The sequence below is a fragment of the Chanodichthys erythropterus genome, chromosome 5, assembly GCF_024489055.1.
Source record: "Chanodichthys erythropterus isolate Z2021 chromosome 5, ASM2448905v1, whole genome shotgun sequence".
In the NCBI taxonomy this organism is placed as follows: domain Eukaryota; kingdom Metazoa; phylum Chordata; class Actinopteri; order Cypriniformes; family Xenocyprididae; genus Chanodichthys; species Chanodichthys erythropterus.
The window spans coordinates 26,058,309-26,086,069 of NC_090225.1; the positions used below are offsets into that span (position 1 = coordinate 26,058,309).

A 27,761-nucleotide genomic window follows, 5' to 3' on the forward strand; every position below is an offset into this window, starting at 1 on the left:
TGTTTTCTCATGCAAAAGGCAAATAATTAAGGGGGAAGGGAGGTCAGACAGAGGTGATCGGTGAGGAGTTTTTTCAGCTTACTGTGTTAGGTTTTCGATTTTTTTTTTTTTTTATTTAGATCACAAAGGAACATGAAAAATGTTAATGGTTTTGCCCAGTTGTCAGCAATAATTTTTTACTCATTTAAAATGCAATACAATTTAATATGCTCACTTCTTTTATATATTTTAATATGTACAGGTCAGAATAAGTATGTTATTTCCATTTTCACATAAAAAAAAAAGTGATACACTGAATGACAGTGGACCATTATTTCACCCACATTTTGACATTTTATTCCCCCAAAACACATTTTAAAAACCTTAAAAGTAGATATTTTACTTGCATTTAATGTGCTTTCTATGTATATTAAATAACTTTTGTACATTTGATACGGACATCTAAATGCCTTTGACCCATGAATGAATGTTCTGATAAGAAAACTATAAAACAGTATATTATATTAAACAGAAGAATCCTGTAGACCCTCATGGTTGCACGGCAAGGTCAGTATGTGTTTAAGAATTATACTGATTATATACAGTGCACAGCATAAATGAGTACTCCCCCTCTGAACAAATACAAAAGATATATTTTCTTTATGATCACTAATACAATTCATAGAAAGATGGCAAAATTATAATGTATTAAACATGTACATAATAAAAACTGAGAAATATATGTCAGTAATAGCCATAAAATAAGTAAATTAGCCAATTTTGTTTAAATTACGGATTGCAGAAATGAGTACACCCTAGATTTAATTCAACAAATGTATAATATTCTAGTACTTAATATGAATATATTGAATATACTGCTCTGACCCTTCTTGGCATGGAGTGTATAAGTTCATGACAAATTGTCACATCTGTCCTGTTTAACTCCTGGATGATGAGCTACTTAAATGCTCTGATCTTTAATGGGGAGTGTTGCTCAACTCGTCTCTACAGAATCCCCCACAGGTGCTCAAGAGTGTTAAGATTGAGTGCAATACATGTCCACGGAAGGTTTTTCACCTTGGGAGAATGCATATCCTCATTGTCATGTTGAAAAAATGCCCAACAATGCAGGGAATGAGGAAAGGGTAACATCTTCAGTTTCAGGTTTGTGTATTAAATTACACAGAAGTGTGGGAATTCATGACAACATTGATAAAGCACAACTCCCTCACACCTTCAGCACTCATTCATCCCTATATAAGAGCTTTACTACCACTGAACTTTACTGTGGGAACCAGGCACTTCTCACTGTACTCCTCCTCTAGCAACACCATAACATTTTGGATGCTGTTAGATCCATAATGATTGATTTGGTCTCATGAGACCAGAGTATTGATTCCCAGAATCGATATTTTGTAAATATGGGCTTTGGAAATGGCTAAGTGACTTTATTGTGCTTTGGCTACAGTAGGTAGTTCCCGTGAGAACAACAACCATGCATGTCATTTCTGCAGGCTGCATCTTATTCTGTGAGATAAACAGTCACTCTTTTCATAGCTTTTGCTGGCTCTGAGACACTCGCTTGGTATTTCTCCTGCTCTTTGTCTAGCAAAAAAAAAAAAAATCCCTCATTACTAAATGAAATCTTAAAATGAAGGCCTGATTATTTCAGGGGCCTTGTCACAAATCCATTGTTTTTGAATTTCTGTGTTACTTTTGCTATATTTCCACACTTAAAACAATGTTTTGGTAATCCTCTTGTACCACTGTCCTCTTTTGTTCTGAGAAATAAGTCTCCTGACAGTTCACTCCCAAGTGCTTCCACTGTTGTCAGCATTAAGTCTGAGAATGATTCAGTGGGCTATATAACACTTTTAAATTGTCAAGAAAAAATATTTCTCTTTAAATGTTTTGGTTTAACATACTTACCTGTTGATCAAACATTGCCTTAAACTTACACCTGAAAATTTTTATTTCATTTTATTTAGTAACTTTTTGGAGGGTGTACTCATTTTTGCAACAACATTTTATCACCTTAATAAGAAAATCGAAGAAACAGAAAATTGAAACAGACTTGCTGGAACATTATATCTCTAAAGAACCCTAACATGTCTTCTAAGTAATTGAGTAATTGCTGACTTTCAGAGGGGGTGTACTCATTTATGCTGTGCACTATATAAAAATGCTGATATCATGTTACTTGACCTTTGTTTCAACACTGAACTGACTTGAAAAATAAGCTGAATAAAGAGAATTAGAAATTATCAAAAAATGTACTTGACAAAATACAAAATGCATCGGAGCTTCTTTGTCTAGTTTCCAGCTCTGCACAGTCCAGGCTTCTAACAACCAATTTAATGAAGTGCATCCTGGGATGCTTATTTATCAGTATCTAAGGAGTTTAAACAAAAATAACATTAATGTCAAAATTTGCCAGCAAAATTAATTTCAAACATTTAAGCAAATGGTTTCAGGTCAAAGGTTAACAGATGATTGTATGCTGATAAGTTTATATTTCTGCATTCATTTATATATATATATATATTTTTTTTTTGCATTGAACATTAAACATGACAAAACCCTTAAAAAAAGCACTAAAACCCTTCCAGTGTATCTGTGTATTATGTCAGGAAAATAATATACAATGCTTTTTATACAAATGTTTTATTATAAAATGTCTAAATGGACTCCAAACATGACCACATATTTTCTATTAAAAGATGAGATAGAATTCAACTTAAAATGCTTATAAAATGAATTTTGATAATAAAAACATTTTAATATTAAAAGATTAAAACCAATTAAAAAATATCCATGTCATTGAGACCATTATAATGCATAAAGACTGCATAAAATGCATAAAAAATATTTTTTTATAAATGGCATAAGACCCCTTGAGTGCTGTAGTGTAAACGATCAGTCCTGTGGCAACACTTTAAAAGTCATTGGCACTCAGATACCGTGAACGAGCGCCACAGAGAAGGCTGAACCCACAGCTAGCCCAAGTGTGAGGAAGAAGGACATGACGACACCCGCAGGTTCAGCCAGCTCCCGCGGCACGACTTTGGGCCCGTAGATCATGGGCAGTGTGCCCAGGTACCCGTTAGAAATCCCCAGCAGACAGATGAAGACCACGGGGAAGAGGTCATGTGCAAAGAATACGTTGTGCAGGTGATACCGCGGCTGATAGTTGCAGAACATGAACAGAGGAACTAAGACGGTTCTGGAGATGACTAGAAATGGCAGTACGCGGCTGGTCGGGCCCGGCACCTGCAACCAGGCGGTGACCTGCCGGCCACAGAAGTCTGCAACATTGTACAGTAAAAAACTAGTCAGTGGCACAAAATATGTGGTAGCCAAAGGGCTTCCAGAGTCTTTATTCATTGACTGGATTCCCGAGGAGACGGCAGGGAAAATCATGATGGAGATGAAAAAAACGTAGAAGACGCAGGCACCCAGCACCCATGTCTTCTTCAGGATGGGTTTGAGGGGCGGGATGGATACAGCTGACGAGTCTGAGCTGCTGTTGGGGCCGTCAGACTCACTAAAGGGTACAGCATCCAGTTCCATGTAGTATCTGAATGAGAGATAAATTAACAACTGGTATTATGGTCAATGAAAATGAAAAAAGAAAATTAAAACTGCAATTTATACAGACAATGACTGTGATGAATAAGTTTTCCATTTCTGTATTGTGTTGTGGGGCTTAGATATATTTTTTATTATTTATTTATTTATTTATTTTTTTTATTGGCTTTTGACAAACAGGGAACATTAATGACACTGAATATGTTATGCAGTTGTAAGTATACAAATCAAGGTATTATATACTGCCGTTGTTAGAGATTAATATACTTAACTTAACTTACAAAATAAACAACTAAATAATCAACTAACTACATAAGACATAAATGTTCTGTATGAATATACAATATATATACATACATTCCATATATACATACACTCATACATATACACACACTCATTATATAGACATATATACACATGTATATGTACGAGTACATAGTCTCATTATACCTTCACATACACCTTAAACATACACATTCCTAAACTTGCATGTTAGCAATTGTTTAAAGCATACATACAGCCCACATATACATATTCAACACCTAAAATGGAAAAAATATAGGCCTACTACTTGTTCCTTTAACATGAACAAAAACTAAACAAAGGCGGTAGAAGGGCTTAGATATTTTGAAGAATATGGGTAACTAAACAGTTTATGGACCAAACCCATCCAAAAAATTACTATGGAAGTCAAAGGAATCCAACTTGGTTACTGACATTCCTCAAAATAACTTTGTGTTCAGCTGAAGAAATAAATTCATACAGGTTTGGAACAACTTGAGGGTGAGTAAATGATAACAGAATTTTCTTTTTCTATCTATCTTTTTTTTTTTTGGTGAACTATCCCTTTAATACGAGGAGTTTACATTCACTTTGTTGTACTGTTTACCCCTCTCAACAGCTAGGACCTGTGGTTCTAATCTGCGGGGCCCCAAAGGCATCATAACATCTCCAAATTATCCCGTCCAGTACGAGAATAATGCACACTGCGTGTGGGTCAGCGGTGGATCCAGAAAAGGTACGTCTGTAATTTAAATCTAAATTGAAACCCAAGGCTGACTCCAAGTCATAGGAGTATACAATTCCACAAAACACGCATATGGTTCATTTTTAATCTGCCAAAACAAAACATGATATGCTTCTGAATAGCCTCCAAGACATAATTGAATGAGACCTCGCATAAATGTCAAAAATAATCTTAAAGATAATTTGTGAGGACATTTGCATTGCAGTCCACAGTGTTTGCATAATTGTCAACCTCTTACCCTGGTTGTCTCTTGCTATTACTGCGTCTCCAGAATTGATTAGGTTCAACCACACATCTTCAGCTCTGTGGCAAGAGTGACGGTTAATACATCCAGCATGACCTCAACACACACCGCGAGAGTGACTCATGCTTTTGTTAATAACATATTAGAGTAAACAGGAGCTCCCCATGTGTTGCTTCTTTCCATGGCAGATTTTAATGTTAGGAATGTTTGTGTATGTGTGTGACCTAATTGAGTTTCCTTGCAGATCCTGAAATTACTCTAAAATGATGTAACATTAAAGGGGTAGTTCACCCAAAAATGAAAATTTGATGTTTATCTGCTTACCCCCAGCGCATCCAAGATGTAGGTGACTTTGTTTCTTCAGTAGAACACAAATGATGATTTTTAACTCCAACTGTTGCAGTCTTTCAGTCTTATAATGCGAGTGAATGGTAACAACATTCGCTTAGTGAGGTCTGACTGCGCTCTGACAACGGAAGTAATGTCTAGCACTCATTGAAGTATACGCACGAGACATCACTGCCGTTGTCAGAGCGCGATCAGACCTAACTAAACGAGTGCTGAACGCAGTTGGACATAGTGGTGTATTAGAGGTAAAAAATGATATAAATACTGTTCACAAACCGATCATTTCGTGTCTTAGGACATTAATGTGTAGTCACGAGCTGCAGGGTTTAATTTGGATTTGTCTATGCATATTTTTTGACTCTTATAAATTGTGTTACCATTCACTCGCATTATATGACTGACAGACGGCAACGTTTGGAGTTAAAAATCATCATTTGTGTTCTACTGAAGAAGCAAAGTCACCTACATCTTGGATGCGCTGGGGGTAAGCAGATAAACATCAAATTTTCATTTTTGGGGGAACTAACCCTTTAATTAATGTAACATCATATTACATATATTAGCTTTGTGTCTAGGACTTGATGATACTTTGTTTCCCTTTTTGGATTATTCTCGTTGTCATCAATGTGTTTCAAACTTTTTTTTGTCCTTTGTTTGAAAAGTCAATGTGGTGTAACTTATAAATTATATTGAGCAGAAAACCACTGTAGGCCCTCATGGTTGTGTGTTATATACTGATTTAAAGAAATACTGATATAATATCTAATAATGATGCTTGATGCTTGATGTTTTATGTCATGGAAATGTTATTAATTCAGGTTGTCAAATGGTGAAGCCCCCCCAAAAATTCAAGATTTTTAAATAATACATCTATGTAAAAATGTGTTTAAAACTCTATTTGCAAAAATAATGATTATGATGTGTACACTTATGCAAAAACATGGTTTACTACTTTGTGGTTATTCTTATTTTTGGGTGAGAAACACACAAGAGCAGCAGGGTCCAGGGACACAAAGAGAAAGGGTAAATTAACACAACAAAAGCAGACGTTCACCTCTCTCAGGGGAGCTTCTACAAAGACAGTACAGTGTATTTGCATCACAGTTGTATCAAATCACATCAACAGGCCATTAACAGCTAAATGTCCCATAGGTGTGCAAACAGGAACAAAGAATGTTAATGTTATGCATACATGTTAACCCTGAATTAAAAGATTAAAATTCTTAAAATTCTTTTAGCAGAAATAAAATTCAGCACTCCAAAGTTCCAAAAATATAAGAATTTAATAATATACTCTCACACATATTATTATGTTTTTGGAGCTTTTATGTGCCAACATTATATATTATTTTTCTGGTCTAATAATTTTCTTGGTGGAGCACCCGATTTGAGCAGTTTGCCAGTGAGGTGTGTGCTGTCGTTTTGTTATTGCTTTATTCTATTCCAATTATTCCAGTAATAGGAATGGACCACAAAAAATGTTTTTCTATTTTCATCTGCATTTGTTTGATCAAAAATACAATATTGTCAAATATAATTACAATTCAAAACAACTGGCTTTCTATTTGAATATATTTATTCCTGTGATGACAAAGCTGAATTTTCAGCATCATTACTCCAGTCTTCAGTGTCACATGATCCTTCAGAAATCATTCTAATATACTGATTTGCTGCTCAAGAAACATTTCTTATTATTATCATTGTTGTGCTGCTTATTTTTGTGAAAACCATGATACATTTTTTTCAGGATTCTTTAATGAATATAAAGTTCAAAACAGCATTTATATCAAATAGAAATCTTTTGTAAAATAATAATAAAAGTATTTTATGTTACTTTTAATAAATTGAATGCATCCTTGCTGAATAAAATTATTAATTCCTTTTAACAAATAATGAAAACAATTCTATGTGCCATGAAAATAATGCTATGAAGGAATAGAAAATATTAAATGTTCTTCTTGAAAATAAGGATTTACAAGCAATGAATTAGAAAAAAACAAAAAACAAATAAGAAGTGCATCATTATTTAAATCATTTCTTTTGATTTAATTATTTAAGTAATAATTGAATGATTTAGTGACATTGTCTTATATATGTTATATAGTTCTAGTGCCACTTAATGGTAACTCTGAGTACTGCATATATACCACCAGTTGTAGTCCAAAAATTCATTTACTCACCCTTATATTATTCTAAAATCTGTATAGCTTTCATGGAACAAAGAAAATATTTATCAGAATCTCCAAGATGCTCTTTTCCATTATTCCATACAATGTAAGGGAATAATTGAATGTGAATGAGATTCGAGAGCTGTTCTTCAAACAGTTCCATCATATGGTTTCAGAAGATGTGAAATATAATACACAGATCATATGAACTGTTAATTATTCTTTCATGGTTATTTTATTACATTTTTGGGGCTTGATAGAGTCTCTCACCTTTCAGTGATATTGTATGGAAGAGAGATTCAGCTAAACTTCTCCTTTTGTGTCTGACAGATTTGATAATCAGCATGGTATTGCTGAATTTGGTAGATGTAGGGTTTTGAAAAATCCTTAACCCAAGTGTATAATAATAGTACACACTGGCACATCAGCAACTGCTGATCTCTACATCACAACTGTGTCACGAAACTGCGGTTTGACCCCAGACCACTGACGAAACTCATGGATTCACTATAAGCAGCACAGTTCCTCTTTCTGCTCGCTTTCAAAAGTGTCTCTCAACAAAAAACACTGTGAATATCATGTGGTCATGAGGTTTTATGGGAGACACTCACGAGACATGTGAAAGAAAACTATGCTCCTTTTGTATTTGCGGGGTCAAATATTTAGTGTAGTGAAACGTTCATAATGGTTATCAAGTGCTGGGTGGTATGACGGTATATACAGTGCAATGATAGAAATGTGTCAGCTGGTCTGTTCATACCTGAAATGGGTCTGTGCTACATGTTAAGGAGACTCGCTCACCTGGAGTAAGGCAGTATGGGCAGCAGCAGGTACATGACGATACAGATAACAGTGAAGACGTCAGCTGTGATGAAGTACACCAGCGCGCTGTCGGTCACGTCACTTGAGGCAGCCAGATCTACTATTGACGCCACTGCACTCAAAGTGCCGCCCATGGCCTGACCTGAAGTCAAAAGATGCAAGCTTAAGCCTGGTTTGTACACGCCATTTGAACATTTGTGGATTGCTACACACATTTGTGGATTTTGAAACATTTCTAACATCAAGATGCACACAATTTCACAAATATAAATATAGGTAGATTCCACCCACCATCTACTTAAGCCAATCGGATAACAGCCACATTGCACTGACCAATCATGTTTTGCTTTACAATCATGGTGGGTCAGTTTAAATCATGGTCAGGTTAAAGGTGCTAAAGAGGATGTTTTGTTTTATACATTTTTGCAATTATTACTTGAAATTGTCTTTACTAACTGATAAAAGACTATTTATTAGGTGCACTGAAAGTAATAATATTAATATACATCATCTGTGCACGAGGTAGGGCCTTAAAAACATCAGACCAATCGTTTATGCGATGATCGCGTGAACGATTGGCCCTCTGGCTTGTCAATCACTGCTATGACGTTCCTTGTGAGAGACGAGCGCGGCTGCACGCTCCAGTAACTTTCCACACTCCACAGGCGCCGCATGCAATGTTTTTGTCAGGAGACAGGAGTAACAACTGCAGATTATGAGTTACCTGCGGTGAGTCCGACATAATGAATCCACTAACACGACACAGCGAATGCCGGTGGTAAACACTTGTGTTCCAATACGAGTGTTTACAAGTTTTGGGAGGCGTTCCTTCGAAGGAGGGGGGTTGTTCTTACGCATGCGCTCATTTCAAAAACTCAGTAACAGTCTTTGGTTTCTCAGTCGACGAAAAGATCCTCTTTATCACCTTTAACTCGCTGTATAGAGTGGTGCAGGGATGACGTATTTTTGTAGGCCAAAACCTAGAAACAATTTAGCATTTTAGCACTTCCAGTTCCATTGTCCTTTTAAACAAAGACTGAAAGAGTTGTCAGAAGCTGTCGTTGAAGTCATGTGACTGTGGTGAAGTTCATTTATAGCCTATGCTTAGCTTTTGACTTCTACCGATTTGTGAAGATTATCACAATGAACAAGTAAGTAATGAACGTGTAAGAATCATAAGCTTTTGTTAGTCACAGACCTTATTTTCTGCAGTAATCCAAAAGCAAATGGAAAAATCCTAATGGGTTTTTATTGAGGGAATGAGGACAATTTAAACTTCCAGGCTGGCCTACAAAAATGCGTCATAACTGTGACCACGAAAAAATTATGTTGCTACCTTTAGAAGTTGTTATCTCGACAAAATGATTTAGGGCCACCCATGATATATTCATTCCCATGAGTTAATATGTTGTGGCCACAACAAAACTAATCAACAGAATAATAGTGAGTTTGGTTAAGCAAAACATGATTAGTTGGAGTGAGAGCGTGCTACAATTGGACAGCACAATGTGGCTGTTATCTGATTGGCTTCTACCTATTTGTTGCTTTGTCTGTGTCTTGATGCTAGAAATGTTTCAAAATTCACAAACGTATAGGACGTGATCCACAAAAGAATGAGAGGAGTTATGTTTGTGACATGAAAACATATTTGTGGATACTTTCTTATTTGCAAATCTCATTTTATTTATTTGTGAATTTAATTTATTTGTATATATTTGTGGATCTAATTGTTTGTGAATTTGTTTAATATTTGTGAATCTCTTCACATTATTTATTTGTGGCTCAAAATCTATTTATCTGGAAATATGCAACAAATCTAATTCCATACATTTTTGAAAAACACAAAAACTACATTGAAGTTTGAACTACTTCTTGCTGCTACTTTCAGTTTCTTTAGAGAATTTTGTATCCAAACTTCCCCCTATTTCAGAAAACCGTACAATGGCAAGCACATCAACAACAAGGCCGTGTGTCCACCAAAGCAGTGTTTGTCATGAAACAGAATACCATGGAAGTGTTACTAGTATCTGATTTTGCAGATAGTTTGTTTCTGAATACAAAAATGTTGACACAAATGTTAAGTACTTGGTCTGGCCCTTGTTTTAAAAGATTTTGTTCCATAGTTGTACTTCTTGTTGTCGTCTCTTGTCATTGTGCAAACAGGATGTGACGGTTGGTCAGTGTGATATTTGTCCCACCCCTCCTCCACTGTGATCTGATGGCCGAGTATATTTTACCCAAAGTTGAAAGTTTTTCACCTCACAGCAACCAGAAAAAAGCCATGCGTGCAGCACTCAGCGCCTACTCAAAACTTCTGTCATTAATTATTCACCCTCATATCATTCCAATCCCATAAGACTTTCGTTAATCTTCGAAACACAAATTAAGATATTTTGATGAACTCTGAGAGCTTTCTGTCCCTCCATTGACAGCTACGCAACTACCACTTTGACGCTTTAAAAAGTTAATAAAGCGATCGTAAAAATAATCCATAAGAAAATGGTTTTGTCCAAATTTTCTGACGAAACTCGATCACTTTATATGATGAACAGATTTAATTTAGTCTTTTACACACACATATAAACATTGATCAGCAAACATAAACAGAAGCTCAACCGAACCTGCTACATAACACGAGAATGAACCTCATTGGTTCTTGAATGTCAAGCAAACATGCTTGAGCTTCTGTTTACCACAACTGATGTGTGCATTGATTAATGTTTATATGTGAATAAAAGCCTAAATTCAACCTCTTCATCATATAAAGCAATCGAGTCTCTTCAGAAAATTTGGACTAAACCACTCAAATCATATGCATTAGTTTTACGATCTCTTTATGAACTTTTTGAAGCATCAAAGTGGTAGTCTTTGGAAGGAAAGATCTTCATTTGCGTTCTGAAGATGAATGAAAGTCTTACGGGTTTAGGATGACATGAGGGAGTGTAATTATGCTGCCTTCACATGCTCTCGGAATTATCGTTTCCTTGGTAAAAATTGCACATGAACGCCCTCCCATTTCGACTTTACAAACTTCATAAGTGGGAATTGTCAAATTTCCGACTGTACATGAAGGCAGCACAAATGACAGAGATGTAATTTTTGGGTGAACAAACCTCTTAAAATCTTGGCGTTCCCATTGAAAACTGTAGGAAAAAAGGCTATGGTTGATACACAACCCAAATGAGGTGCACGCGATAAGTGGAAAATATAGCCAAAAGTGTTGTACAATGTGCTGGTGAAATATGGGAAATGTTTCATTCAGTCAACTCAAGAGGATGGACAGTCAGGAAGTTCAGTGGTACCTGATATGATAGCTTGAGATATCCTCATGGGAAAATGGCCACTGATACCGAACACACTGCCAGAGAAGATGTTAGATGCCCCACTGACCAGCGCCACACTGGCCAGTGTACCACCAAAAAACTGCATCCTACAGCCAGACATGTCCACTTTCACCAGCACTGTGGTCACCACAAACACAACCAAGATCACCAGGAGAGAGAACAATATCCGGACCCGAGAGGAGAGCCTGAAAGAAATACACATTCAAAGTCACAAAGAGAACTAGGTTGTTGTGGAGGGTTGCCAGGGTGATGCTTGGGTGGTTAGTTGTTCTGGGTGGACTTTAGAATATTACTACATGGTTGCTAGAGTGTTCTGGCTTTTTCCATGGCACTGGTTAGTGGTTTCTATGGGCTAGAGCCTTGCTATGTGGTTGCTACGTTGTTCTTAGTAGTAGTTTTTAGAACATTGCTATGTGGTAGCTAGTGTTCTGTGTGGTCACCATGGTGTTGGTAGGTGGTTGCTAGGACATTATTGTGCAGTTGCCATGTTGTGCAGCTGGTTCTGAGTGTTATTTAGAACGTTCTAGGGTTTTCTGTGTGGTTGATAGACAGTTACTTACAGGCTTAATTTAAAATAGCCCAATCTCAAACTGGCTTGTTGGTGGCTTCAATGCTATAACATGTTAGCAATGTGCTAAAACATGCTAACAATGGGCTAGCTGGCTAGAAATGTGTTAAATATGGTAGCAACATGCTATCACAGCAGCATGCAACATGCTAACAACCTTCAACGACATGCTAAAACATGCTAAGCATACTAGTAACACTTAGCTACATCTAGCTTTATACTTCAAGCTTTTAAAACTACTTCAAACTTTGTGACCAGGATTTCTCAAGTTAAAGGTGCAGTATGCAGGATTTCGGTCTGCCAGAGGCCTATTCAAAACAAAGGCTTGGCTTGATGACGCCAAGTTTTAGCGCGGAATCTTGGGACATGTGGTCTTCACCTCAACGGACGGTGCAAAAGAATTGGGATAGGACTTGAGAGCAGGACCGAGTGTTGTGGGAGCTGAACAAGGCCGCTGGAGCGATTGTGCTACACACTCCCCGAGCAGCAGAACTTTTATTATGCCACAGTCGCTGGCGCCACTTCCGCTTTTCCAGTCATGAGTATGAGGAAACACAATGACCTATGTTTATCATATTAGATACATTGGAGTGTGTTGAAAATGTTATAACGTTACTCTGAGCGTTCGCTTGGCGGCTGCTGTGAGACACTGTTACACACTGCAGTAAGATAGATCGATTTTAGAATATCATATTAAATCCTGGATGCTTGTGTTGATAAATGGCATGCGATTAATTTTGAAACGTATTGTATGATGGAGAAAATGCTGTATTACCGTTACTAAAAATAAAGCTGCATCTGATTATGCTATGTTAGGTACTTGACCAAATAGTGTTTTTCTCTGAGGCATGGTAAAACATGGTACTCGCAAAAAAATCAAGAAAATTAGATTTAAACAATAAGACTAAACGTGTTGAGCTATATAACAATAATTCGTTTTCTGTCTATAAATATATCAAAACAGATGTTCCCTTGTCTATTAAAATGTGTAAAGCGTCTTTGGTGTTTCCATGGTTTCTTCAAAATAAAACCGGAAACCGAGGGTTAACGCGGATATGACGCAATTGACAGGCGACTCCTCACATGTCCCAGAGCCTTGGTTAAAATTTCAATTTTCTCACAATTTACAAATAGTTACATCTGCAACATCTACAGCAAACATTTGGGATATTGTAAGTACTTAAGTGAACAAAATATATAACACTGGCCTAGTGGTTTTTGGATATTTTACTGCAAAAATATTACATATTGCACCTATAAGAGAGCCCAATCTCTGATATGTTGGTATCTTGATATGGTTCAGTCCTTTTTAGTCTGGGATTATGATGTTGGCTTGAGAAAGCCAACTGGCTTGTTACTACATGCGAAATCATCCAAGCAATGTGCTAAAACATGCTAAAAATGTGTTAAATATGGTAGCAACATCCCAAATTACAGCAAATTACAAAATAAACATCATAAACATCATAGTAACATGCTAAAATATGCTTGCTAGCAACATGCTAACAACCCTCAAATACATAAGGCTGATGGTATATTCAAAGATCGGTGCACTCCTACTTGCTGTTTTTTTTTCTAACAGCAATTTTTTTGCTGTGTAGGCTTGTTGACATGCTGGTTATGATCTGTCAGTATTTGCAGAAAGGCAGGGAATGTTCTAAAGCCAATTTAGCCCTTGTTTACAGGCCTACATAAATGCAGAGGGTCAACATTAATTTTTTATTTTTGGTCATCCAGTTTGTATGATCCAATTGCTCATCCCAATTCAGTCAGTCTTCAAGCAAAACAGCAATGTGCTCATCAGACAGGATGTTTGTCCCCTATTTGCTGGCCACATATATCTCAATTGCAAATTGTTGTGACTATATAAAATTAGAGCCCAAAAAAAAAAAAAACCCACAAAAAAGGGAATCCTGGAGATGAACATGTAATGTCGGAAAACAGACACAGAGAATCTTTATTCTTTGAGTCTACAGGAATTGGCAATGGTTACAAAGATACCACAGTTCACTTGAACAGGACACTGTGTGTGTTAACTGATTCAATTTAGGCTGAGCCAGAGATGCTTTGTTTGTGCTGCATAAAAAGTTGCAAACTTTTGCGCCTGTTAGAAAACATTTTGTTTTTTTATGGGAAGACAAACTAATGCTACTTTTCAACCACTGTAGAATCCGAAATGCAAATCTCAAAGTCCATCCTGGATTTAAAGGCATTTGAAATCATAAATCACACGCTCTGGATGGGTAATACAGAAAGTGTGCAGATGTGTTTGTTTTACCTGTTGACCAGGAGGTAGTTGAGGATGAGACACAGCACTGAGGGAATTGTGGAAGCGATGGAGATATAACTCTCAAAGTAATCCTGGACACCAGACAAAAAAAATAAATAACAACTCATGTTACTCAAAATCAATACTTTTATCACAATCACTGGTGTATGTAAGGGAACGTGTCAGTCATTTTCCCCTAAATAACACTTATTTGACGGCTACTTGCCCAATAAATAAATGAGCATGAGGTATTTTTATTATGCAAGAATAATGAGAGCGCAGAATGATAAAAGAGGAAACTGGCACAGCTACATTGGGCAATGGTTACTTGGGACAACAATCAATGACACAGTTAGCTTGAGATCAATATACAAATAGAATACCACAACTGACCAATCAGAATCAGGCATATTCCAGAAAGTATTCAGCATTAAATTCATATCATATTGTGGCAGACCAATAAGCTGTTCTGCCTGATTAATTGCCTGATATTTCATATTATTTAGCATGACATCATTATAATAGTAATTCTGTGTTTATATGTCCAGTGTCAGATTTGTAAATGGAAAATTTACATATTCTGTTTCCAAATATTTTTGAGAAATCCTGTGTACAATCAAGGTTTTTTAGCAATTGTATCCATTTCATTTGCAATCATTAAATTGTATAATTTAATTGTATTTTTATTGACATTTATTGGACACCCAGGTCTCTAGATGTCATCCACTGAAAAACCCACTCTTTACAAATGAAACTACAGACAGAAAAATACAGTGAGTAAAAATCAATGATTCACAAGTAAGAAGCCATAAGCAGTGCTTGATGTCTAATGCACATTTTTGTCGTTTATAGCCCTATGCCTTAAGCCGGGATAGTTCACCTAAAAATGACATTCTGTCAACATTTACAAAATATATTTTGAAGAACATTGGTAACCAAACAGCTTTGTTGTCATTGACTTCCATTGTATGGACAAAAACACTGAGACTTTCCTCAAAATATCTTTATAGGCGTTTATGGAATGATAAGAGGGTGAGAAAATGATGAGCTTAATTTTTATTTTTTGGGTGAACTTTCCCTTTGAGGTCTCCTTTGAAAATATCTTAAATGCTATAATAGAGCACAATTTAGTGGTGAATGAAAGTACTGTCATAATATAAAAATGGCTCCAAAATAAGGACATGCTTTCATAATATTCACCCTTAAAGGGGCTATATGTATTTATCACTTTTACTGTATATTGCCGATGTGTGAACAGCTTGTAACGAAACTTAAAAAAAAAAAACAAACAAACAAAAAAAAAAGATCTCTCCCAACTTCCTAGGTTGCCTACGAAAGCCTATAGACAAATTTTTATATCAAAAACTTGAGACGTTTTTGCTGGGAAAATCAAAAGGATGTGACGTTTACAAACCTCTCTTCCATACTAAATGCTTATACAATGTTCAGGATAATGCTGAAAGAGCTATTCTGTACTGTAATGTAAATGTATCATGCCAAGAAATGTAATTAAAGGTGCCGTAGAACGTCTTTTTAAAAGATGTAATATAAGTCTAAGGTGTCCCCTGAATGTGTCTGTGAAGTTTCAGCTCAAAATACCCCATAGATTTTTTTTTATTCAGTTTTTTTAACTGCCTATTTTGGGGCATCAATAAATATGTGCCGATTCAGGCTGTGCGGCCCCTTTAAATCTCGTGTTCCCCACCCACAGAGCTTGCGCTTGCCTTAAACAGTGCATAAACAAAGTTCACACAGTTAATATAACCCTCAAATGGATCTTTACAAAATGTTCATCATGCATGCTGCATGCATGCTTCGGATCATTTGAGTAAAGTATTTATTTGGATGTTTACATTTGATTCTGAATGAGTTTGAGGCTGTGCTCTGTGGCTAACGGCTAATGCTACACTGTTGGAGAGATTTATAAAGAATGAAGATGTGTTTATGAATTATACAGATGCAAATATTGGGGGCGTACATATTAATGATCCCAACTGTTACGTAACAGTCGGTGTTATGTTAAGATTAGCCTGTTTTCCGGAGGTCTTTTAAACAAATGAGATTTATATTAGAAGGAGGAAACAATAGAGTTTGAGACTCACTGTGTGTCATTTCCATGTACTGAACTCTTGTTATTCAACTATGCCAATATAAATTCAATTTTTAATTCTAGGGCACCTTTAAATCAAACTATAGTCTCACATAGCCAGATTTATAGTCTATATAGTCTCAAATATACTTTATAATCAAACTATCATAACTGTAATTTTACCTCATCTGTCGACATGCCAGTCAATTGCAGAGCTGGTGCAAACATAGCTACATCACTATAATAAGATGCTTTCTTAACTGCTGCTTTCTCATCGCTGTCATTTTTGTGTGTTTATTTTGTTATTGAGAGGAAAGAGCGCAGCACATATTTACATATTCATCTAAACGTCACTGTCAGCAGCGTAGACAGCATCGGGATGTTCGTTAACAGTCTATCGCTGCATAGGTATTTCCAACTTCTTTTACTTCTAAGCAAAGAACAAAAAAGAACTTCACCGTGAGTATATCGGGCCTTGAACCATGTTCAGTCTCTTGTGTGTTACGTGTGCACAAATGCGAGCATGAGCAATAAGTTGCTGGCTGCAGTTCATTTAACAGCCACAAGTAATAACAAGGGTTTCTGAATTCTGCATATAGACCCTTTAAAGCTAAGCAATCTGTCAGTCATCCATTGTGATGCATCTTACACCTCCTTGAGAAATATACCAAAGGCAAAGCTCACATGCTCTTGAAGACTAACACATACTAACATAAAATGACACGCTTTCATTTTCACCATTTCCTGCCCTGTCAGATAGAACTAGGGTTTGAGCAGAAGTGAGAGTGACAAACAGAAAAAGACCATCAAATCATTACTTATGAACTCACAAATTGTGTTAAATCTCTTTAGAAAAATGACCAGATTTCTGTTGATGGCAACTTAACTAAGAATTCTTAAATTATCTTAAAAATGAATGATCCAAATACTAGAATTCATTCATTGAAAGCTGTTTTCTCTTGGTTTTTCTTCCTGTTTAAAATCATGTGATCTGCTTTTGCCACCCAAGCAACTATGAGGGAAATACAAGCATAAAAGCTAAGACACTTCAGTGTCCCAGGATGCACCTCAGCCTGCTAATTCAATACATTTAGAAACAAACATGAAAATGCAGCCAGTGGGCATAATCAGATCAAGTGCAGTCTAGAAGGAATGACAACAGTAGACTAAGGAACTTTACACACAGAATGCCTTTTTGCGCAAGACGCTGCAAAAGACGAGAGCACAATGGTCAAACACATCCGTCTAGCACGTTTACATTAAAAAAAAAACATAGGAAAAGTAGCGCAGTGGAATTGAAAAACGTGTTCTGTGTGAACCAGCCCTAACACTATAAATCACACACTAATGTACCCATCAAAAGGGGACATATTCTACCCATTATTACTTTCTTTTACCTTCAGTGACCCTAGAAAAAAAAAAAGAGGCCCTGTGATTCTGCATATGAAAAGAACGTCAGCTCTGTCAAATATCACAAGACCTTGAGAGTGCTGGGGTGAGCAGGAAGCGCAGAAATTGTTGTGATTTCTTTAAATAACTCTTCAGTGTGGTAGCAAGTATGTGAAAAACACTTACTTGGTCATCTGACATGCTTTAGCAACATCTGGCACATGGCTGAGAAATGTTATATATATACTGTGTATAACCTATTATTCTTCAAAGCTGCACTGTAATTTTTATTAAGCAATTAAACCAGAAAGAAAAAAAACTGTAAAAATGCCACAGTCAAATGGTTTACTGTAAGTTACCTTAACATAAATGGTGAAAAATTGTAACTAAACACACTAAACACTAAAACACTCATTTACAGTACCTCTCAAAAGTTTAGAAACATTATACATTTTTTAATTTTTTGAAAGAAGTCTCTTATTCTCACCAAGGCTGCATTTATTTAATCAAAAATACAGTAAAAACAGTAATATTGGGAAATATTGTTACAATTTAAAAGAAATGTTTTCTGTTTGAATATATTTTAAAATGCAATTTACTCCTGTGATCAAAGCTGAATTTTCAGCATCATTACTCCAGTCTTCAGTGTCACATGATCCTTCAGAAATCATTCTAATATGATGATTTGCTGCTCAAGAAACAGTTCCTAGCCATATCGGCCTAGAAAAATTGCAACTTTTCATTTTCCGTCGCTCTTAGTACACAATGTAACTACAGAAGAGTCAAGTTTTAAATAGGAAAAATATCAAAACTCTTTGGTCATTTTTGAGCGAGATGCTAACGGTCTAATCGGATTCAATGAACTATGCTAAGCTATGCTAAAAGTGGTACCGCCAGACCCGGAGACCAGCTGAATGGATTCGAAAACGGTGAAACTCAACTGTTTAACTCTAGGGGAGTTGGAAAATGAGCCTATTTTCAAAAAAAGTGGAGTGTTCCTTTAAGCCTTGTCTGTGAAACCAGGGGTAAATGTATGAATTTTGGTACTTCAGGAAGATTGGTTTATAATTCATATATTGCGATATACAATTATAAGTGGTAAAATACACACACATTTTTCTGGCAAAAGATGATTGGTTAACACACTTACGATGAGGTCATTGTGAGGTTCTTCCTGACTAGCAGGGCTGGAGTTGTTACTGAGCTTGTACAGCCAGTACTGTTTGGCTGTGATGAAGACATTCCAGGGCAGCAGAGAGCCGATGCCCATCAGGAAGAAGATGATGTACACTAGATTGTAGGAGTCCTCCGGGCAGCGACGGGCCACCAGGGGCCCCGCTGGCTGCTGTCGGGACAGCAACGGGGAAGTGTCATCCCCTGCCGCCTCACCCTCTGAATGCTCTTCGTCAGACATGGAGGAGATTGCAGTGGGAATGTAGGAGGAGTTCGTGCTGGCCTGAAGAGATGGCTTACCATCCATTCTCAAAGAGAGGGGATGGAGGGAGGGAAATCCAAAGGATAGTATATGTGAGGCTGGCCAGGATAAACTAATGCTGGAGGAGAGAGAAAAAGAGGAGAATACAATACAATAAAGGGTTAGTTCACGCAAAAATTAAAATTCTGTCATTGATTACTCATCCTCATGTGTTCCACACCTGTAAGACCTTCGTTCATCTTCAGAACGCAAATGAAGTTCTTTTTGATGAAATCTGAGAGGTGAGGTAACCAATGAGGTTCATTCTCGTGTGTTATGCTGTGTTCACACCAGACGCGACTTGCGCAAATAAATCGCGCTATTCGCGCGTAGTTGGACGCTTGAACATTTTGAGTTTACTCGCTTCATTTGCGCGTGACATTCGCTTCATTCGCGCGTGAAAATCCCTTCACAACAGACGCGAATTCACGTCATGAGAGGGGCTCTCCCGCTCCTTTATGTGTCCCAGACTCTCCCACTGCTTTCTGCACACTTCCTCTGAATAAACACAACTTGTCAGTGGGGAAATAATTGTAAATTAAAGCTGCAAGCAGCGATGAAAGGGCCCTCGCACCCGGGCTCACCGCCACCCGTTGGCCTTAAGAAAACAGTGAACATTGGGCGATATGATGTAAACGTGTGAATACAGGAGAATAATGCCAAATTCATTTTGAAATGCCACACTTCCTGCTATCAACAGGTGGTGCATTGACCGTAACTGAATATTGCTATGTTGATGTCTTCAGGCCAGGACTATTATCGAACATGTGAAGTTTGGAGCAGATCGGACATTGTATGCCTGAGTTACAACAACTTCCTGTTTCTTTCGTGCCATTAATTGCATACATTAGCACTCAGCCAAGTGTTGCATGATTTAACGTGTTTCTAGCATTTTTGGTACTTCGTGGCATAAAGAAATGTGAATCTGGTAGTGAATTACAGTGTAAAGCATTCCATTTCCTGTTGCCAGCAGGTGGTGCCATGGCTCACTGAATATTGTCATATAGATGTCTTTAGGCCAGGACTCTTATCACACATGTGAAGTTTGGAGCAGATCAGACATAGTATGCCTCAGCTACAACAGCTTCTTCTTTCATGGCGAAACATCAGACTTTGTCAGTCCGCCACGGACACGCCCTTCAGCGACAACTTAAGATCTTTGATATTTATCATCACTAAGGTCTTAAGATTAGACTGACAATATATAATGTTGATCTGGTTAAATCTCTATGAGGAGTTAATCACAGTGTAAAACATGTCATTTCCTGTTGCCCCCAGGTGGCGCTATGACTGTAACTGAATATTGTTATGAAGATGTCTTCAGGTCAGGACTCTAATAAAACATGTGAAGTTTGGGGCAGATCCGACATTGTTTGTCAGAGTTACAACCAGGGGCGGCGCCAGCCGATTTTGCCGGGGCTTCAGCCCCGAATGTTTTGAGTCAAGCCCCGAATGTAATGACTGTCACTGAGAAAATATGAAACTGGACAATAGCCTATGTAAACCCCCGAAATCATAAGTTGCTTTATTTCATTGCGCTTTGGCTTTGCATATACTGCATACAGCCTGTAAAAATAGACCTTAAAAATAATCTAGCCTATAGAATACATTTCTTTGCTGTCGGTAGCCTATGGGCTACTCCGTTTCTTCCTCTCTGTTGAATATGCAGCAGGTAGGGGAGGAGCTAGCACAGTCAACCGCAAGAGTGCGAGACAGTCAGAAAGCAGGAATTTCAGGTTAGAGGTTTCTTAACTGTGCTCTCAAAATATAATTTTTCTTAACACATCTCTCTATTAAAATACGTTAACCAGTTCAATACCACTTTTCTACAGTATCCGACCATAAACCGGCCGCGCTTTCTCTCTCTCGCACATTTGCGCACACGATCAGCTGGTGATGATCAAAATAAAAGCTCAAGGATTTATCTTTTAAAAAGAAATGAGTACAAAAGTATTGTAAAAAAAGATGTTTGAACCATTTTTAATGTCCAGGTACAAGTCAATGCGGTTTCTTTGTTCAATTTGCACACTGTACATGTGTTGAAGCTCTTAATTTTGAGTTTCCAGAGTGCACCAGATTGATGCATTTAACCTTAAAATGTACAAAATTTTCTCACAGGGGAGCATGCCCCCGGACCCCCCTAGAGCTGGTACGTTCAATAAAGTTTTACAAATTACAGTGTCAAATAATGTACATTTTCTGAACAAGAATACGACAACAAAAGCTCATTTCATGGCAGTAAAGCTGTTAATAGAAAATTAAAATGTCTTTGGACAAACATAGATTTGTTTACAATGTCTGGCTCCGCCCCTGGTTACAACAGCTTCATCTTTCATGGCGAAACATCAGACTTTGTCATGCCACCACGGACACGCCCTTCAGAGAAAACTCTAGATCTTCGCAATTTAACGTCACAAAGGCATTTAGATTAGACTGACCAAATATGATGTTGATCTGATTAAAGCTCTAGGAGGAGTTCGTTAAAGTACAACATGTGGAAATGGCAAAAACTGCCAAAATTTTGTAGAGAAAATTCAAAATATCTCACTTCCTGTTGGGTTTACAAACTTTGCACCCAGGGGCTTTTTTGTAGGTATTGGGCTGTTACATCTGTCTACCGAATTTCATAACTGTACATGAAACGTAGCACGAAGGGCACTTAATTGAAATTTTGTAGGTGGCGCTATCGAGCCATTTTGTCACACCTAATTCTAAAACCCATATCAGATGTAAATTTTCACCACTTCTGACGCGTGTGCAAAGTTTCATGAGTTTTTGAGAACGTTTAGGCCCTCAAAAATGCGATTCATTTTGGAGAAGAAGAATAATTGACTGAGCAATTCCAATAGGGTCCTCACACCATCGGTGCTCGGGCCCTAATTACAGCGAATAAGCTCAATTGGTCGTCTTTAGTTGGCTTGTAGTCTTAATATGTATATATATGTATTATATATATATATAGCTCAAATTGAGTAAAGACTGTTTTTTACAACTTATCAGATTGTCTGACCTCCTCACTCACTTTCTTTCAAAAACACGATCCTTTTTATTTCTGTTTCTATACATGTATGAAGATGTACAGCGATGATGATTTTGTCCTCCATTGTTGTTTCGAATTTCTGCCTCAGCTCGCTACGTCACGTCACTACTAGAGCAAGCTCCTGATTGGTTAATGCGGCGCCAAAGTTCAGATTTTTCAACTTGCACCGCGTCATTCGCGCCGCTTCATTCGCGCCGCTTCATTCACGCGAATCGCGCCGCAGGATGTCAATTCGCGTCTTTGCATTGACTTAACATGTAAATCACTCGCGCTTACTGCTTCATTCGCGTCTGGTGTGAACACACCATTACACAGCACTTTTGAGCTTCCAGAAGAGGTTTGTTCTCGCACATCAAGCAGGTTCGGTTGAGCTTCTGTTTTGTTCACTGATCAAATGTTTATAGATGAATAAAAGCTTAAATTAAATCTATTCAGTGTATAAAGTATTCAAGTCTCTTCAGAAAATTTGGACTAAACCACTCAATTCATATGGATTAGTTTTACGATCTCTTTTTGAAGTGTCAAAGTGTCAGTTGTGTAGTTGTCAATGGAGGGACAGAAAGCACTCAGATTTCATCAAAAATATCTTCATTTGTGTTCTGAAGATGAACGAAGGTCTTACGGGTTTGGAGCGACATGAAGGTGAGTAATTAATGACTGAATTTTCATTTTTGGGTGAACTAACCCTTTAAAAGGGGTAAATCTGACAAAAATATTCAGAAATATAACTATATGTAATTATTTCAGCCCAAAATCACAAAAAAGGACAAAAAAATAAATAAATATTATTTTGCTTATACATTTCCATTTAATTGTTTAGCAAACGACTTACAAATGAGGAAAACAACAGCAGTTTAACCAACAAAAGAACAACAATATTTAAGTCAAGACAAGTCTAGCACAGTTAACTTAGCAAGGTTTATTCAATTAATTTTTATATAGAAAACAGATTTTGAGCCTAAATGTGACTGACACGTTGAGAATCGCTCATGGATTGTTGCAATATAGTTTCTAGGGTGTTCTGGGCAGTGGTTAGGTGGTTTTCATTTGCGCATAAAGAACCATTGCAACAACCATGGGAAGCTTTTTTTGCCTCAAGCATTTCAGAATGACTAAAACAACATTTGAGATGGTGTGTATTGAGATTGGTACACTGGTTAGTCCAATTATCCAATCACATGAAGTTTTTTGTTGTGCATTAAAGGGATAGTTCACCCAAAAATTAAAATTTGATTTTTATCTGCTCACCCCCAGCGCATCCAAGATGTAGGTAACTATGTTTCTTCAGTACAATACAAATGTTGATTTTTAACTCCAACCATTGCAGTCTGTCAGTCATATAATGCGTGTCAATGGTAACAAAATTTATGAGAGTAAAAAAAACATGCACAGACAAATCCAAATTAAACCCTGCGGCTCGTGACGACACGAAACGATCGGTTTGTGTGAGAAACCGAACAGTATTTATATCATTTTTTACCTCTAATACACCACTATGTCCAACTTTCTCACATAAACCGACTGTTTTGTGTCTTATGACATCAATGTGTCATCACGAGCCGCTGGGTTTAATTTGGATTTGTCTGTGCATGTTGTTAAAAATCATCATTTGTGTTCTACTGAAGAAACAAAGTCACCTACATCTTGGATGCGCTGGGGGTAAGCAGATAAACATCAAATTTTCATTTTTTGTGAACTGTCCCTTTAAGGAATTTAATCAGTAAAAGCATTTACAATGTAGTTTATGCATGTCTTCATAAAAAAATATCCACTTCAGTTGAGCACATTAGGGTTTTTGTTGTTGTTTTTATACACACCTTAGCAATTTCATTCAGCGGTTTTAAAGGTGCCCTAGAATTAAAAATTGAATTTATATTGGCATAGTTGAATAACAAGAGTTCATGGAAATGACATACAGTGAGTCTCAAACTCATTGTTTCCTCTTTCTTATGTAAATCTCATTTGTTTAAAAGACCTCTGAAGAACAGGCGAATCTCAACATAACACCGACTGTTACGTAATAGTCGGGGTGTACACCCCCAATATTTGCATATGCCAGCCCATGATCGAGGCATTAGACAAGGGCAGAACGTCTGGATGTGCACAGCTGAATGATCAGACTAGGTAAGCAAGCAAGGAAAACAGTGAAAAATGGCAGATGGAGCAATAATAACTGACATGATCCATGATAACATGATATTTTTAGTGATATTTGTAAATTGTCTTTCTAAATGTTTCGTTAGCATGTTGCTAATGTACTGTTAAATGTGGTTGTTAACTGTTAAAAGTTACCATTGTTTCTCACTGTATTCACGGAGACAAGAGCCGTCGTTATTTTCATTATTAAACACTTGCAGTCTGTATAATTCATAAACACAACTTCATTCTTTATAAATCTCTCCAACAGTGTAGTGTTAGCCAGTTATCCACAGAGCATAGCCTTCAATATCAAATGTAAACACCCAGATAAATACAATACTCACACAATCCGACACATGCATGCAGAATGCATGACGAACACTTTGTAAAGATCCATTTTGAGGGTTATATTAGCTGTGTAAACTTTGTTTATGCTGTGATAGAGTTGAGAGCTCGGGAGGGGGCGGAGAGCGCGCGATTTAAAGGGGCCGCAACCTGAAATTGGCTCGTTTCTAATTATGCCCCAAAATAGGCAGTTAAAAAACTTCATTAAAAAAAATCTATGGGGTATTTTGAGCTGAAACTTCACAGACACATTCAGGGGACACCTTAGACTTATATTACATCTTTTAAAAAAAGTTCTAGGGCACCTTTAATGCAATATCACAAAATGTGCATAAAAATACATGAGTGGAAACATTGCTGGTGCTTGAGAAAGGCTATTTAGATCTCTAGACACTCGGTTTCTCCCTCTTGGGAGCTTTATGCCAGTTTATCATACACCAGGTGAAAATCGTAAGTCTGATCAAAAAGAAGAAAAAGAAAAAGTAAAATAACTCATGATTTAAAAAGTAATAGCATGCCTCACCTCCACAAGTCACATGATCATTCATGTACATGTTTGCTTTAGCAATAAAGAGGAAGGAATTTCAAAAATACAGCAACCACTTTAATAAAACTCAGAACCTATGAAAAACAAAGGAAGGAGAGTATCCAAACTTACTAGCCGTCAGCCCCTCTGCTGCTGTGAGATTATGGTCTGCTGGCCATCAGATCACAATGAAGAAAGAAGCAAACAGTCCATCAGGAGGACTCACAGCGCTGCAAGAAACAGACATGAGAAAACACCTCCACCACATTACTGAAAGTACACAGAATTTCACACCGGTAGAAAACAGCATGTGAGTCAGTTACACAGAACAATCTGTCTCTATCCCAATCCCGTCTGATGCGTCACTCAAGGAATGCTGGAGTGGCTGCTGAAGCCTTACGTGCATCATCACACTAATTACAACATGCTCACATGCTCCTCCTGTACTCCACTCAATCACATGACACCAGACTGACATTTACCTAGGAGACTACAAACATACACACCGTGTTATTAACAAATCCCTCTACAGCTGATGATATGTCCTTATCAATGAATAGTGCACATTTTCTATTTCATATATATATTGTGTAACATGAATTCAGCAGTTCTCAGAGCTTTAGCTGATGTCAGGGTTCTCTGAAAGTTATGAGCAAACATTCTTACAGTAATGTTTATATAACATTCATTATTTATACAGCGTTCATGGGTTGTTGTTTTTTGAAACATTTTAGTTGCACGTTTATTTATTTATTTTAAATCTTACTACTTGTTTCAGAATGTTCAGAGAACATTCAAAAGTAGCATTCCCATAACATTTGCAAAATGTTCAAATGGAATGTTCCCTTAATATTCACATAACCAAAAAACTTGACATTTCGAATGTTCAGAGAACATTCAAAAATACTTAATGGGAAAGTTATTAGAATATTCTTAGAACATAATTTTGTTAGCTGCTGCCCTGTCAAAAAAGACTTAACAGTCATAATAATAACTGTGGTGAATATGATAACTACAGTCAAAAGGATTTACGCAGAGCCATTAGAAAGATAAGATTTCATTACAATAGGGTACAGTGGTGGTACCATGGTACATTGATGGTGTCCGATGGTAATATCATGGTACTTTGATATATTCCATGGTACTAAATGATAACCATACACATGTTCTATGGAGTTCTAAAGGAGTTCTTAAAAGGTTTCACTGAAAAAGGCAACTTTATCTCAGTCAGAGGTTTTTCCTAAAATTCCTTAAAGAAAAAGACACTAATGATACAACTGTTAAGAGTATAAAAATATATAATTAATGTAAAGAGGAGCTCAGATAATTTGGTCTTGGTAGAATTTGCAGCAGAATGTCTCAGCTCTCTCTCTCAGTGCTGTCTGAGAGAAACAAATGAGACATTAAAGAGGGTTAAAATGTAATTTTGTTCTTTCCTGTAGGTGTTTCTAGGCAGCAATATTTCTGGTTATCGTCTTACCCAAAAATGTTGTGTCAGCTGGGTTTCGAGACACAGCCCGTATGTCATGCGAAACAGCGAAAGGAAGTGTGCTTCAATATGACAGCAAAGACAGATTAGTGTTCAGCATTTTTAAAATGTGTAGCCAAATGACATTTCAAACAAAACACTATTGTATAGATAAGAGAAGAAGTTGGATTCAAAGTCAGATAAAGTAAATGTAACGTTACATAAGTACAGCTGTTATGGGAGACGAAACAGCTGTTTTGTAGGCTGTAATGACAGTATAACTTACAACACATAAAAGTCTCGTGTTTATCCGTGTTATCATAATAAGGTGACTGTATATGACATTCCTTCACATATGAATCAATTCAAAGCCGATGCATTGCAACAGCGACAGCTTTCACTCACCAATAGCTTGATTTTAGCTGAATTCATCGTTCTTGCACCTGATCTCCGCATATAGACAATAACAACACGATAGTTCTACACTATATGCACTATAGGCGAACATCAATAACACGACTACAAATTAAAAGCTCCACGGCAAGTTAAAAGTCATGTAAGCAAAAAAAGAGAGAAAATAATGATAATTAATTCTTAGTGGACGAACTTCATTTGCAGGTGATGAAAATTTGCAGTCAGCGGAGGATTTTATACAGAAAAGTTTAAGATAAAGTCTCAACAGGTAGAATTTATTTAAACACACAAAATAATTAAAATTAAATTGAAAGTTAAACTCATTTTACTTACAACCTGAAACATGACAAACGTCCACTAATGTAAACTAAGTTAATAAAATACTATGCTAGCACAGCTTTTTCACCATTTTATGCAAGGTATCTGAAAAGAGGATGAGTGATAAACAATATTTTAGAATAATAAATACTATTTAAGTGTGCGGTGTTATTTATTAGTGTAATAACTTAGTGTATTAGTG

At 36.9% G+C, this 27,761-nt stretch overlaps 1 protein-coding gene across 6 annotated transcripts; it reads right to left on the reverse strand.

The window, feature by feature from the left end:
• Positions 1–192: 192 nt before the first annotated feature.
• slc29a3 (solute carrier family 29 member 3) lies at positions 193–27,350 on the reverse strand. 6 transcript variants are annotated; one of them, XM_067386731.1, is made up of 8 exons: positions 27,233–27,350; positions 26,840–26,910; positions 25,492–25,589; positions 18,986–19,388; positions 14,367–14,449; positions 11,479–11,705; positions 8,156–8,318; positions 193–3,556 (listed from the first exon to the last, which is right to left on the reverse strand). In XM_067386731.1, exons 4-8 carry the CDS (start codon positions 19,313–19,315, stop codon positions 2,932–2,934), a joined length of 1,428 nt encoding a protein of 475 aa, XP_067242832.1. In that variant the 5' UTR covers positions 19,316–19,388; positions 25,492–25,589; positions 26,840–26,910; positions 27,233–27,350; the 3' UTR covers positions 193–2,931. The 6 variants fall into 6 exon arrangements, with proteins under 6 accessions (XP_067242832.1, XP_067242833.1, XP_067242834.1 ...); XM_067386732.1 differs by lacking the exon at positions 26,840–26,910 and adding an exon at positions 27,057–27,108 and having other exon boundaries at positions 27,233–27,312; XM_067386733.1 differs by lacking the exon at positions 27,233–27,350 and adding an exon at positions 25,683–26,741 and having other exon boundaries at positions 26,840–27,037.
• Positions 27,351–27,761: the final 411 nt, after the last annotated feature.